This window comes from Anopheles stephensi, chromosome X, assembly GCF_013141755.1.
Source record: "Anopheles stephensi strain Indian chromosome X, UCI_ANSTEP_V1.0, whole genome shotgun sequence".
Lineage (NCBI taxonomy): Eukaryota > Metazoa > Arthropoda > Insecta > Diptera > Culicidae > Anopheles > Anopheles stephensi.
This window is the reverse complement of record NC_050201.1, coordinates 18,172,655-18,188,774: the sequence shown is the minus strand read 5'-3', so window position 1 is coordinate 18,188,774 and position 16,120 is coordinate 18,172,655. Positions and strand designations below refer to the sequence as shown.

Sequence of the window (16,120 nt, the reverse complement as noted above, 5' to 3'; positions counted from 1 at the left end):
AGCCTTGATGGGACGAGTGCGGCCTTGCTGGCGTTGGGTTCGGAGATGGTCGGCGGGTTCAACCCCGTAATTAGCAGAGACCCTGCTGTTACGGGATGGAACTCGCCGATAGCTTATGTGTTCGGTGCTGGCTTGATCGAGCTCGGACTATCACTGCTGGGCAGTTTGAGGTCCACTGTTCGCAGGCAAATGTTTCTGCTGTCACAATTGTTGGTTTCTTTCTGTTTTGTTTCAGTCCAGATCCGTTACACGGAAGGATGGAGTTCCGTGTTTAGACATCTAGACCACCAACACACTCAACACAGCAATAGACCCAGACCAACAATAGAACTGGAAAAACACGCCGCAATCTCCACTTATCCACAACCGAGCACGCCCCGGATAAGGCGAAATATCAGGGAGGAAATGCCTTGGTAATTTTTTTGTGAATTTTTGTTTGTTTTTGGCATTTGTATTTCGTCAGCACATACGGTGCTGACAATACAGCTTCAAGCCGTCATAATAAATAAATAAATAAAATAAGTAGATTAAACTTCGCGCAAAGCCTCAGCTCATGTCGATAGATCTGGAATAAACGCTGAATAATATGTAGCTTTACCCAGAAGCAGCTGTACTTCTTCAGGATTAGACGGTGCGTCTAGAATTGCTTCGATGTTGTTCTGTATTATGTTCACTTTATTACTAATATGAAGAACGTAACGTAAGAATGAAAAAATTAATGTTTATTGCGTCGCGCAGTAGGTGAACTATAGCTCTCGACTGACAGTTAAGATATCAACGGCTAAACCCGATTCTAATCAGATTGTGTCATTTTTACCACTGACCGTTCCATGCACAACATTTTCTTTCTCTTTTAAGACGATCCGGGTTTACTTTAGGATGGAGAGAACCGTATTGGGGGTTGGCGTTGTTTTTGCGGTCTGCGAGTTGCTATCGGCGAGCCTTCGTTGGATGACGAGGTCGTTTGCTGTGGACTGTTGATTGGAATGCCATACGCATCATCTGATATGTTTGTTTGAACTGTCGAATTGAGGTCGGTATGATTGTTGATTGATGGCTGCTGCGCTGCAATGTTGTTGTAGTATACCAACGAGGTACGTTACGATCGGTTTTCTCGCTGCTGGAGTTACCATAGAAAAGACGAATCTGGTCAATGTAGCGTTTTAGAGTTTTTCCTTCAGCTCTGATGTGGTAGTGCAGATCTCCCAAACGAGCAATGATAACACCTACGATCCATTTGTCCTTTTGAAGATTTCCAGAAAGGCAGTAAACTTTCTGACCGATGAAAAATGTGCGGATTCGAATGTTGACTGGTGTTTCTGTAACATGCGTTAAATCTGTAATATCATGCGGTCTCACGAGGTCGATGCGTGTACGAATATTTCTGCCCAGGAACAACTTTGCTGGTAGATCTCCAGTTCCTGAGTGAGGAGCCTTTCGGAATTGTGAGAAGAAGGTGTTCAGATTCCTCTGCAAGGTGTCTCTAGCTGCTTGGCCGTTTGTTGCTGGATGACACGGTGCAGTCAGTTTATGATATTTAACGCCTGCATTTTTGAGGTAGGACCTGAAATCGGGTGACGCAAACTGTGGGACGTTGTCTGAAACTACCGTAATAGGTACTACGTAAGATGCAAATAACTCATCCAGCAGGTTAAACGTCGCATTTGTTGTCGTAGAACTGGTTACTTTCACTTCCAACCATTTGCTGTATGCATCGACAACAACTAGGAGCATTACATCTGCCACAGGACCCGCATAGTCAATGGTAATGCGTTCCCATAGTGCGTTCGGGTAATCTTAATGGTGATGGTTGAATTTAGGTGGTGCTATGGCTTGTTTAGCGCATTATGTACAGGATTTTGTAGCTAGTTCTATTTCGGCATCTATTCCTGGCCAGTAAACATAAGAACGAGCTAATCCATTCATTTTGACGATTCCTATATGAGCAGCATGCAAACCGTCTATTATTACTTTGCACAGAGAAGGTGGTATTACAACGCGGTGCTCGAGCTTCCTTGTCGATCATTGGATATCTTTTTTTGGATTGCGACACCGTACAACTGGCATACGCGATTGGTCGCTCTGATCCATTGCTCAACCTGTGTGAGAGAACAGCACCAAGTCCCGTTTTACTGGCATCTGTTGCGAGAATCAGCGGTAAGGTTGAATCGTACGGCATCAGCACTTTTGGTGATATTAGCGCAAGTTTGATGTCCTGGTAAGCCTTGTCTGCTTCTTTTGTCCACATAAAAGAATTGGAAAGCAACATGTCTCGAAGAGGTCGTGCTCTACAAGAGAGAATAGGGATGAATGACGAATGATATGCTGCCTTACCCAAAAACAGTTGAAGTTCTCCCGCTGTCGTCGGTTTTGGTGCATCACGTATAGCTGCGATGTGCTGATCGGATTTGTGAAGGCCATTCCGGTCGATACGGTGACCCAAACATTCCAGCGATGTTACAGCAAATATGCATTTGGACCGATTGGGGCGAAGACCGTTTTGCTGCATCCGTTCCAATGTCGCGTTAAGGGCTGAGAGCATTTCTTCGAAGTTCTTAGCGAACACAATTACGTCATCAAAGAAACTGACCACGTTGGTCAAGCCTTGAAGGATTGCTTCCATACGTCGTTGCCAAATAGCTGGTATGTTAGCAGCTACGTACACCGCTCTCTTGGGACGGATCAGTCCATGCGTTGATCACGTTGAACGTCAAAACGTGTCGGAATTCTTCGTATAGGATAGATAGATAGATAGGAATACGAATATGCATGTAGGCGTCTGTTACGTGTAGATAACAAAACAGCGCAGCTCCCTTAATCTTGTTGAGTATTTCTTCGATCGTATTGGGTGTTCGTCGATAACCATCTTGGGATTAACAGTTGGCTTATAATTCCCTGTTATTCGAATACCTTCATTTTTCTTGATCACGATGTGGGTAGAAGATGCCCACTCTGAAAAATCCACTTTCTCATAGAATCCGAACGCAAGTTTTCTATCTATTTCCGCAGCATAGCGTTCGCGTAGAGCAAGTGGTACATCACGCGCCCGCGCAAAAACTAGAGTGACATCTGGTTTTAGGTGTACCATTGCTGACGGACCTGTGAGCATACCTAGAACATCGCTGAAAATGCTGTCGAAATTTTTCAGAAGTTGCGATAGTTGCGCTGCTTGCTCTGGCGATGATTCAATGCTCGAAAGTGTGTTCACCGTAGTTGCTATACTGAACATTTCATGGAAGTTGATCTGTTCCACGAAATTTGCTATCCATTCACGCCCGAATAAAGAATGGAATTTTGCAGCTACTAAATACAAAAAAGGTTTTTGGTAGTGTCCCCAACATATACTTGAACGACCAGGCGACCGATGAAGTTAATGCGATGACCAGTGTAGCTCGAGAATTGGCGATCAGATGATTTCAGCGAAGAATTCGGCAGCACTATTCGTAGCGTCACTTTGCTCATTATACCACATAGTGCTCCGGTGTTCAATTCCATCTTCAGGGGGTAGCCATTGATATGTACGTCTATCATTGTCTTAGTAGCGGACAGAATATTGTGGATGTTGTGCAGCGATTGAACCACATCGATGTCAGAGATAAGCTGTGACTTAACCTGAGAATTTGATGATGATTTTCGTTGTGATCGACAGACCTTTGCGATATGACCCTTTCGGTTATAGTTGTTACATTAGCTTCGTAAATGTCGTTCTCCACAGCCATTGCAGAGATTCGTCTGTTGTGTGGTACGCTGGTATGCACTATTCGGTGAACAATCAATCGGAATGTGGTACGCTGTTGCTGCTTCTTGGTGCGCGGCTTTTCGAATCCTAGCCGATGCGTTGCTTCCGGTACAGGAGACACAGTTCCTACTTCTCTTGCTGTGTTATGCATCGCTTCCATAGTGGCAGCGGTGTCAAATGCTTCTTTGAACGTCATTGGGTTCTTGGCAATAATGGCGTCACAAATTGCACGTTCATCGAACCCATGAAGCATTTGCTCGATAAACATTCGATCTAGAAAAGTACCGTATACGCAGAAAGCTGCACCTTGTTTCAGTCGCAAAACAAACTGTACAATCCTTTCACCTTTCTGCTGCCGAATGCTGCGAAATTTGATGCTTTCCACAAATTTGTTTTTCGCTTGGTCGAAATGCTGTTGTAGAATTTGGCGAGGTTCGGCATACGATATTTTCTCTGGGATTTCCGGTGTAAAGAGGAACTTGAAAGCGTTGTTGAATTCCGAGCCATGCACACGTGCGTAATCGGCGTATTTCTCTTTGGGAATGTTACTCAGTTGGAGTGCCCATTCCAGCTTGTCGAAGTAATCGGTCATTACTTCGGTACGTTGAAATGATTCGTGGGAAAATGGTGATGCTTTTAGTTGGGAAGAAGCAAGCGGTGTCTTCTTTGGCTTGTCCGACGGCGGTGCCAATTGCTGATTGCAAAGCTCGTGCAATCATAGCGGACAGCGCTTTCATGCTTTCGTTGTCGATGGTAGCCATATTGTATCCCTCACGCACATAAACAATTCAATGAGTAGCACGTTTTTCCGCTGGATCACAGCACGTTCCTGGTTCGCAATAAATGTTGGACTCGTACTCGTTTGGATTGCAAATGTCTTAATCCCACTTCTGACACCAAAATGTGCTGTATTATGTTCACTTTATTACTAATATAAAGAATGTAACGTAAGAATGAAAGAATTAATGTTTATTGCGTCGTGCTGTGACCTATAGCTCTCGACTGACAGTTAAACTGTCAACGGCTAAACTCGATTCTAATTAGGTTGTGTCATTTTTAGCACACACAACTTTTTTTTTTTAGTGTTTCGTTACTTTGTGAAGTCCTTCGTGGTCGATACCTAAGTGAGTTGAGAGGAGGTGTCGGAATAGCGATTTCTCGGTCCGACATTTTGAATCAAATTTTGACATTTACTTGATTGAAATGTAAACAAGCTGCGGTCAAGCATTCTTTGTTGGTCAAGAGATCTCTAGCATACATTGATGAAGCTCAATCTGCTGTCCTCTTGATGAACGTGAAGTGGAACGATCCTATACCTCGGATCAACCAATAGTTCGGGGATGCAAACCGGCACCGCCTGTGACGCCGATTCAGTCAAAGCTGCCGTGTCCGTATAGGCGCTGAATCGTTACCACCTCAAACAGTAATAAATATAATACAGAATCACCTCAGATAGCACTGACACACTACAATATCCTGATTTCTTAACTTGATCTAACCTTTCCGAACGATATTGAACAGCAGAATAGAAGAAAACAAATCATTAAATAATGTTATTGCATCGAGAATCATAAACAACACAAATAACCAGCTGATTCGATGCGGCCAAGTAAACGTCAAACTGGTGCTGGTCTTCGACTTCTTTCCATGTGTCAAAACGGGCATTTTACGATACCTTCTCTCAACCAAGGTATATGGATATAGAAGGTAGAGTTGTTTAGAGCAAATTGACATTTCTCGACCTGACATAACAATTCCGTGGTGATCGAGGGGAAGGGTATTGAGAAGAGTGAGAGCAGCATCGGAGGAGGCGCCGGTGGTGGTATCGCTTGCGATTTTTTGACGAAAAATGCAACCAAATATCGTCAATCGTCTGTGGGACAACATTTGATATGCGAAGATAACCCATAAATTAGCGAAATTGCTCAAGGGATTGAGAATCGAGGCTGTTTGTTCATGTTTGTTGCCCCATACCATATGTTTTTGTAAACAAACTCTGACATAACTCGACTAAAATGTCGCCCTGTCAAATCGATAAAAATCCACCTTCTAAATACATACACCTTGCTCTCAACCAAGGTGTATGTATTTAGAAGGTGGATTTTTATCGATTTGACAGGGCGACATTTTAGTCGAGTTATGTCAGAGTTTGTTTACAAAAACATATGGTATGGGCAACAAACATGAACAAACAGCCTCGATTCTCAATCCCTTGAGCAATTTCGCTAATTTATGGGTCATCTTCGCATATCAAATGTTGTTCCACAGAAGATTGACGATATTTGGTTGCATTTTTCGTCAAAAAATCGCAAGCGATACCACCACCGGCGCCTCCTCCGATGCTGCCATCACTCTTCTCAATACCCTTCCCCTTGATCACCACGGAACTGTTATGTCAGGTCGAGAAATGTCAATTTGCTCTAAACAACTCTACCTTCTATATCTACATACCTTGCTCTCAACTCACTTTCGGTATCGTAAAATGCCCGTTTTGACACATGGAAAGAAGTAGAAGACCAGCACCAGTTTGACCACCAGAGCGCCCCATAACTTCTACATTCCATTGCTTCTATTGTTATATTCTTAAATTATTCATTGAATAACTAATAGTAGTTTGGCATGAATTGTTATGTTCTTGATAGTGTAAACATATGCGAATAAGCATACTGTATGATTAGGTCAGCAAACGTCAACTGTCAAACGTTCGATACATGTACAAACCTGGATGTATAATAAAACTGACAGATTATCGTCACTACAAGATTGGCGGACAAACAGACAACACGTTATTTTGATTATCTTTGTGCTTTGTGGATTTATTACAACTCAGAAGTGGGATCAGTTTTCCAAAAATATGCCCTCGAAGGACGAAATGCTGTGTGCACTTGAAAACGCGAAAGTAGAGGTGCCGAATACTGCTACAATACCGCAAATCCGCAGACTCTTCGACGAAACATGTTTGATCATGTCGAATGAAGAAAGTGCGCTGCAACAGGAGGAGGACGCCGGATCAGTTCGCGGAATGGAGAACAAAGGCACGACGCTTAAAATGGCTGCAAGCAAAGACGACGGCAACGTTGCCATGTCTGCAAACGCTCATCCCATCCATGGCATCAACATCGAACGCTCGACCAACGCTTGCCTTAACATGTGTGTTAGTGCGAATTCTCTTTCATTATCTGAAGCCATCGTTTATGCCGAAGGTCTAATGGACAAGTTCTCTGGCGATAATGGAGAGGACATTAATGCATGGATCGACCAGTTAGAGCATACCTTCCAAATGCTGCAAATGAACGAAATCCAACAATTAATAATAACACGACGATTGTTGGAGGGAACCGCCGCCATGCTTGTTAAATCGTCAACGCTCACCGGATACATTGAAGTGAAGAAGAAGTTAACCACGCATTTCTACGCAAAACCGCCAACTGAAAGTGTTTTTCGCCAACTTCGTCAACGGAAACTTCTCCAGAATGAAACAACAATGCGTTATGTGATGGAAATGGAGACTATTGCTAAACAGGGTGCTATTCCGGAGCAGGAGCTTATGTCGATCATCTTGGATGGAATTGGCGACCCAACTAACGCTGCTGCAATGCGGTTTTCTACGACCAACATGGACCAACTGCGAGGCGCTCTTCAACGATATGAATTCATCCGGCCTCAAATGAAAGCAACGACAGTAACACCTAGTGCTTCCCGGTTTGATCCAATGATCAAATGCTACAATTGCTCTCGTTACGGACACCACCAGAAGGATTGTCGGCAGCCGCGCCGCCCTCCGGGATCATGCTTTTTATGTCACGAGGCAGGGCATACCATACGCAACTGTCCACGTCGTGATCAGACCACTCCGGCAGCAGTTCAGCAGGTAGGAGACGTACAGACCGCAGAACTTCGAGATATGGTTGAAGTTTATCCGATGCAAAACGTAAGTGTAGCTTTTTTGACACATAATCATGCTAGGTCCTCATTCTCCAATGTCTATTCTCTTTTTGATACCGGTAGCCCTAAAAGTTTCATAAGCGATGAAATTGTTCCGAACATTACACGTAATCCTAAACAATCACAATATTCCGGATTGGGTAATGGAAGATTGACAACACTTGGCCATGTGGAATGTTTAATTCGGTTTCGGCGTTCATCTGTCCTGCATTCTTTCATCATCATTCCATCTCGCCAGACTGCATGGCCTATGATAATCGGACGGGACTTATTAGAAAAACTTAAAGTAACTCTTTGCCACAAGCGTTTCAAATATGATATGAATGAACTTTTGGAAATACAAGTTAACAACAAAGTTGAATTACCAGCACAAATTTGTAATCGTTTGAGTACTTTGGGTATTATGAAAAATAATTTGAACAATTTGATTTGCGATAGTTTGCTTAGTAATAATGTAAAAACAGATTCTGAAATTGACAGCGAATCGGTGGTATTTTCTGAGCTATGTGCCATAGATGTCAGCACATCAGAAAATAAATATGACGTAGGACCCAACCTAAATTTTGATCAGTCAGTTCTGATAAATTCCGTGATCCAAAAGGATTATTTAGAACTTCCTTACGGCATGGTTAACAAACTAAATCACTCGATGAAGATAAATTTAACTCATAATACACCCCTGTTTTGTAAACCAAGGCGTCTATCGTTTGCTGAGCGGGACCAAGTGAAAGTGATTGTGCAAGATCTTTTGAAAAAAAATATCATACGGCCTAGTAATTCGCCATACGCCTCCGCTATAGTTTTAGTGCGTAAAAAGAATGGTGAAGTGCGTATGTGTATAGACTACAGACCTTTAAATAAGGTAACAATACGCGATAATTACCCCCTGCCACTCATTGATACTTGTCTTGAGCATTTGAGTAACAAACAGTTTTTTAGTCTGATGGATCTAAAAAGTGGATTTCATCAGATTGAAATGCACGAACAATCAATACAATATACATCATTTGTGACTCCGGACGGTCAATATGAATACACAAAGATGCCCTTCGGGTTGAGGAATGCACCTTCTCAATTCCAGAGATTTATCAATTCGGTGTTGCGTGAGTACATTGAACAGGGAAAACTTGTTGTCTTTTTGGACGACATACTCATAGGCAGTGAAACATTTGATGACCACGTTAAAACACTCAGCGCAGTTTTAACAACATTACGCAACAATGGTCTTGAGTTAAGGTTGGATAAATGCAAGTTCGGTCACAATGATCTTGACTATCTCGGTTATCGAGTAAATTCCAAGGGTATCCATCCTAGCGATCATCATCTTAAGGCAATACTCAATTATCCAGTTCCCCGCAACGCTAAGGAAGTTCAGCGCTGCCTTGGCCTATTTTCATATTTTCGACGTTTTGTGCCTTCTTTTTCTAGAATCGCTAAACCTTTGAGTAATTTACTAAAGGAGAAGACTCCTTTTCAGTTTGATGAGGATTGCATTAACGCTTTTCAGGAATTAAAAACAAAATTAGTGGAGTCTCCTGTTTTGGCCATTTTCGACCCCAAACGAGAAACACAACTCCATTGCGACGCTAGCTCGTCAGGATTTGGGTCTGTATTGTTGCAGAAACAGGATGATGATAAATTTCACCCTGTGGCATACTTTTCAAAAACAACGTCTTCGTCTGAAGCTAATTTGCACAGTTACGAATTGGAGACCCTATCGGTGATTCACGCACTTAAACGTTTCCATCAATATGTGCATGGTCTTCATATAAAAATTGTAACTGACTGTAATTCGCTAGTTGAGACATTAAAGAACCGAAACTGCTCTGCAAAGATCGCGAGATGGGCCCTGTTTTTAGAGAATTATGATTATTCGATGCAATATCGCCCTGGTACTACTATGGGACATGCAGACGCTCTTAGTCGCGTATCAATGACTGGTGCTGTGAATGACTTGGATATTGATTATCAACTTCAAATTGCTCAAACACGTGACCCTGAAATTATTAAGATAAAAGAAGAATTAGAAAATGGTTTGTCTGAAGGGTTTGCTCTTCAGGATGGAGTTGTATACCGTCAACCCTCTGCCGACAAGCTTCTGTTGCTAGTACCGAAACAAATGATTAACAGTGTCATACGGAATGTGCATGAAAAAATTGGTCATTTGGGAGTAGATAAATGCTGTACGAAAATAAGTCGACACTTTTGGTTCCCCGCAATGCGAAACCGTGTGGATAACTTTATCAGAAACTGTTTGAAATGCATTATATATTCAGCACCCGCTCGTAAAAATAAGAGAAACCTCCACAGTATTTCCAAAAGTCCAGTACCGTTCGATACCATACACATAGACCATCTTGGGCCTCTCCCTTCTTTAAAATCAAAGAAAAAGTATTTATTAGTCGTCATAGATGCTTTTACAAAATTCACCAAACTTTATCCTACGTCTTCTACTAGTACCCGAGAAGTTTGTTATGCATTAAATCAGTACTTTGCTTACTACAGTCGTCCTAGGCGATTAATAAGTGATCAGGCTACCTGTTTTACATCTAAAGAGTTTCAAGATTTCCTAAATAACCGAAACATTGTTCATGTTTTGAATGCAGTCGCGTCTCCTCAAGCTAATGGACAGGTCGAACGGGTGAATCGAATTATCAAACCGGTTCTTAGTAAAATTTCCGACCCACTGGACCATAGTGATTGGACTTCCAAGTTACACATAGTTGAGTATGCTTTAAATAACTCGGTACACGCTTCGACACAACAACTTCCATCAATTTTGTTATTCGGATTAGAACAAAGAGGTGTTGTGGTAGACGAATTAACAGAGTTCCTTGACGAAAATCAAAAGAATAGTATAGACTTAGCTGAGTGTCGAAATACAGCTGCTCAAAATATAATTAAATCGCAAAGGATTAACTTAGAGCAATTTAGAAGAAAACATCGTCCGGCAGAAGAGTTTGAGGAAGGAGATTTGATAGCAATAAGAAGTACAGACAACAACTTCAATACAAATAAGAAGCTTCTGCCGAAATACAAGGGCCCGTATGTTATTTACAAAAAACTCACTAACGACAGATATGTAGTCCGGGATGTCGAAGGTTTTAAACTAACTCAGATACCATACGACAACATTTTAGAATCAGATAAGTTGAGACATTGGAGTATTTCAGAGATAGAACCCGTTGTTCAATCAGAATCAGAAGAATTATCAAATTGAGGACAATTTTGTAATCAGGAAAGGCCGAGCTGTAAACATATGCGAATAAGCATACTGTATGATTAGGTCAGCAAACGTCAACTGTCAAACGTTCGATACATGTACAAACCTGGATGTATAATAAAACTGACAGATTATCGTCACTACAAGATTGGCGGACAAACAGACAACACGTTATTTTGATTATCTTTGTGCTTTGTGGATTTATTACAATAGCTTTTAGAGAAGTTTACGTGCTTTTGCATTTTTTATTAAACGTTCTATTTTAACGTTCTATGCCTGGCGAATTTGTTACGTCTTACACTTGAATCTTATTATGAATTTATATTATGCGATATATAAATGGAGGAGGAGCAAAATTACCTGTTGGACTAGGAGTTAACGACATCATGTCGAAATGAATGTTGGATGTTTGAAATTCATGATCCTTGAGAAAAGTGAGCTTTGAACCGCGCCCCTTCTGTAGTCCTTGTACTGCAGAATTAATTGATCGAAGATATTCCCTTCTCCCGAAGTTTGTGTGAGGAACCAGCAGACCGATGTTTAGTTGATGTTCTGCTGAATTACGTATTCCATGACCATTTCCTGATAAGCGACTTGATATACCACCAGTTCCACCACTAGGTCCACCATTATTTCCAATACCAATTCTGCTGTTAATTCCACTTCCCCCCAACCCTGCTGAATTTGGACTTGCATTTCCTACTGATCCACTATTTGAGCTTATTGCATTGTTTTGTGAACTTCCAACGCTAATACCACTACCACTTCGCCCACTATTTGCTTTGTAGCTCTTCGATTCGACCAACGACTTATTACACATAAGAAACAAAAAAGTAATGGTAACAGTCCAAAAGACCATTTTCACGTACATCCTGTATGAATAAACAAAAAACATTGATTATATGTTAAAAGAGAAACAACTTTTGCACATTGAGGCTGGTGTCATTGCTCGTTCGCATGAGATTTTGGTCGTGCGACCAGATCGAGAGAGTGTCAATGCTCGTCAGATTTGGTTGCGCAACTTTTTTCGGTTTGACGTTTGGATATAACCAAACATAAAAAGAAAAAGGAGGAAAAACGATTTTTTGTCATTGCTGAGTAGATGTTTGTAGATAAATTATGTGTTTGCAAATAATGTGTTAGTTTAAATTAATCTGTTTATATTGTAAACCGTCAGTTTTACAGGCATTTTTGGGTTTTTACCAGCGAGTTTATTTCGTCACGTGATATCGTGCAACCAAAATAAAAAAAAAGATTTGGCGACCCATACTAATCTAGTGCAAATCCCATACTAATCTAGTGCGACTAGTAGCATGTGACCGAGCAATGATACCTTCTCTTCCTCGACACTACAACCTCGAGAGGTCTCGGCCTGCCATTTCTGGCTTTCTGTGACTTAATTTTACCCGTAGTAAAGTAGTCAGCCTTACGTACGGGGAGGCGGTCTGGATGGGATTTGAGCCCCGGTCATGTCGTGTGAAGACCGGCGCCGTTGTCGCCTCGGCCACCGGACCGCCCCAGAGCAATGATACCAACCTGTTTAAAGTTCATCATAACTCTAAGTTCACACGAGCACCGTTTGACAATACGAGCGTATTTTTAAGTACAATTTAGGTCCGTGCGAGCGTACGATGACAGCTTAATCCATTTGGACGAATTATTGAATGCAAAAAACCACAAGTCATATACATGATTTTTGATAAAAATTTATGAAAATTTTAAAAACTGAATCACACAATCTATAAAGCACATTGAATTTATTTAAATTTCATTAGAACAAGGGTAACTGCTCCACTTTTCGGCAGTGTACCTATTTTCATGCAAAAAACGGAAAATTATGGAAAAATAGTAACATAATTGTTATTTCAACTACTTTTAAAGGAAAACATCATTGTTAATTCTTTAAATACGAAGTTTTGACGCATTTAGAACGATATGTGACGATATATGGAAACATTTGTGACGAGCTTAAAACATGTCTGCCAATTTGCTTTGTGCCGATAGTTTGGCAGTTCTGAGATTTAGCGAGCTAGCGCTTAAAAAAATTGAGGTTAAATTTGGTTTGAAATTTATTAAAATCTAATTGATATTTTCAAAATTCGATAAATGATTATTATTTTAGCTTTAAAGGCTGCCGAAAATAGGAACACAATGTTGATTTCTGACAGCTCAATCCGGTAAAAGACTCGAGAAGGCCCCCCCTCCCCCTAGAATCTTTTGTGCAGCACTGTGGCCTGTCATTTTTGGGTAAAAGACTCGAGAAGGCCCCCCCTAGAATCTTTTGTGAGCAGCACTGTGGCCTTTCATTTTTATTGCACAAAGGGATTTTTGTATGGTCAAAACTCGTTTGATAACAACATTGTGGATTGTTCCTTAATAATGTTACCATACAGCTAGTAGAGCATGATAATATACATTATAAGAAGTAATTTGAAATGTTATTATTCTTATTTTTCCTCCTTTTCTGAATATCTATGCTCGTGACAAGTATCCATCGAACCTAAGTTCCGTTACAGTTTGGGAACACCGTGTATGTTTTAAGCCTGATTGGTCACTCCTAGCGTGACCAAAAATTATTACATATCTCCTCTAAGCCAATATTAATGGTCAGGATAGAGGGAGGGGGATTTATTCGAATAATAAGCAATATTTCATTCGACTTTATTCAACCATTTTTGACCATACTGAACGCACATGGTGAAGCTTTCGCAACGTGTACTGCGGATTGCCTACATTCAGGCGTAAATCCTACTGTGCCTAACAAATTTTGTCAGGGGGGGGGGCCTTCTCGAGTCTGTTACCTTTTTTTGATTTATTCCTTTTCGAGTTTTTTAAATCGTGTGTTCGCGATGCCCCAAATAGGAGCATTCTGTCAAAAATTTCTGTCAATTTTTTTTAAATTTTTGCTTATATATTTTTTAAACTTTTTTTAATCAATAAATCGTGTATGCTGTAACATGCTTTGATAGTTTTACAAACAAAACAATACCACCTTTAATCAAAATTATTGAATTTAATGATTGTATTTGTATTATTCTCTGAACAGCAAGGTATATGGATGTAGGAGGTAGAGTTGTTCAGAGCAAATTGACATTTCTCAACGTTGGTTGCCTCATTGACATATCTCGACTTAATTGGTGGTCTGTCAAATCGACAAAAATTCACCTACTAAATCAACCCGGAGCGCAAAATCAGTCGCATCGCGGTCCGAAGGCGGTTGTTTCGACCGTCGGAACGACTCCCTTCGGGGGTCAAAACACAAACATATTCGGACCAATTTTATGTCATTTCAAAAAAATTGCTTGAAAAAGAATCAACTGGTGTGGACTTTCTTTCTTGGCTTCATCATCATCATCATCATTTTTTTCTCATGTATGTATTTTCCGCGGGTTTTGGCTGGTTTCGATCATTGACTAGAGTTGGTATAAAGGCACTGTTTCAACTATGGTACTTTATTATCTATGTATCAATGGATGCCAATCGTAACAATATAATAGTCATTAGAGCTGACAATATATTGGAGTTTAATTATCGCAGGACAATCATCAAGTATCAAGTAGACGATTTTTCAAGTATATTATTTCATTCACCGATCATACCAAAACATGTAGTGTGTAAATAAATGGTTTTTACAAGATTTGAAGAAGAGCAATACTGAAAATGGAATAAAATGTTCTTTAGTGTATTGTTAAGCATTCGAAGTGGTATCATAGTCATCAAACAGACCCAATAATAGGATCCAATAATAGAGTCAAATGGTGGTTATAATTGTGTTTTTTCTCAGAGCATCTGCCGTTAGAACGCTCGGTCAGGCGGTAACAACCTCGGGGTCCACATCATACACCCGCAACAACCCAGTGGCCTTACCCTGTCCAATGTCTTTGAAAGGAGGCTTCGTATTACTGAAACAAATTCAGAAGATTCGGCATTTAAATGCCTCGTAAATTTGATTGTCCATTTTGCAATCTCAAAAATAATCCATCGCAATGATTTCCTTGTATAATTTTGAGTAAATTGATGAAAAATACCACATCTTTTTGGTACTTACAATGATTTTTTACACTTCGCAATGATAGTTCTTCTCCTTTTATTATTTTTATAATTCCAGTATTACGGCATGACACCGTATTGTCAACACATAGTTCTTCTTCTTCTTACTGTTTTTTTCATCTTCCTGAAGAGAAACCCGAAACTAACGAGACGCACACACACACGCTCACAACCGGGTGTTTCATACACCGTGACAGGCCGTTTCGACCCGGTTTCGACCAAAACGCGATCCGATTGTGCACTGGGAAAGTGTATGTATTTAGACATGATGTGTATAGACAAAGTGAGTTGAGAGGAGGTGTCGGAATAGCGAGTTCTCGGTCGGACATCTTGAATCAAATTTTGACGTTTGCTTGACTGAAATGTAAACAAGCTGCGGTCAAGCATTCTTTGTTGGTCGAGAGATCTCTAGCATACATTGATAAAGCTCAATCTCCTGTGCTCTTGATGAACGTGAAGTGGAACGATCCTATACCTCGGATCAACCAATAGTTCGGGGATGCAAACCGGCACCGCCTGTGACGCCGATTCAGTCAAAGCTGCCGTGTCCGTATTGCCGCTGAATCGTTACCACCTCAAACAGTAATAAATATAATACAGAATCACCTCAGATAGAACTGACACACTACAATATCCTGATTTCTTAACTTGATCTAACCTTTCCGAACGATATTGAACAGCAGAATGGAAGAAAACAAATCATATAATGATGTTATTGCTTCGAGAATAATAAACAACACATATGACCAGCTGATTCGATGCGGTCAAGTAAACGTCAAACTGGTGCTGGTCTTCTACTTCTTTCCATGTGTCAAAACGGGTTTTTTACGACACCTTCTCTCAACTCACTTTGTGTATAGACATCAAAATCTATAGGACATCTATAAGGACAGAGGTCGAATCTTAGAAAATGTCATGTCCGGCATTTTGCACCCGCTTTTTGACGTTTAGATCGAAAACTGTTTACAAACAACATAAGCAGTTTAATCGCACAATAATGGGGTTATTACACGAGGGATTTTTTGGTTGGTGATTTTCTGTCAAATAGGGCGATTGACAGAAAAAAAAACCTGCTGTCCGTGTAATAACACAATATGCTGCACAGATTTTTATTGCCATCATCCGAATTATTTTACATTTGAATTGTCCGTTATTCTAAAATG

General features: G+C 40.7%; 1 protein-coding gene and 1 long non-coding RNA gene across 8 annotated transcripts in view; both read right to left on the bottom strand.

Annotated features, from left to right (window-relative positions):
• LOC118512263 (glutamate receptor ionotropic, NMDA 2B) overlaps positions 1–16,120 on the bottom strand; it is a 68,722-nt gene that overhangs the window by 25,423 nt on the left and 27,179 nt on the right. For 3 of the 7 annotated variants that reach the window (XM_036056439.1, XM_036056466.1, XM_036056448.1), the window contains exon 2: positions 11,268–11,779. The exons of 2 other annotated variants lie outside the window; for them this stretch is intronic. In XM_036056439.1, coding sequence (XP_035912332.1) covers positions 11,268–11,778 — 511 coding nt within the window. In that variant the 5' untranslated portion in view covers position 11,779. Of the gene's footprint in view, positions 1–11,267; positions 11,780–12,443; positions 12,546–16,120 lie in introns of those variants that run through there. 2 more of the 7 variants (XM_036056458.1, XM_036056506.1) reach the window with 2 other exon arrangements.
• Positions 14,465–15,865, bottom strand: LOC118513171. Its single transcript, XR_004906426.1, has 2 exons — positions 14,956–15,865; positions 14,465–14,809 (listed from the first exon to the last, which is right to left on the bottom strand). It is a non-coding gene; the product is annotated as an uncharacterized LOC118513171 (long non-coding RNA).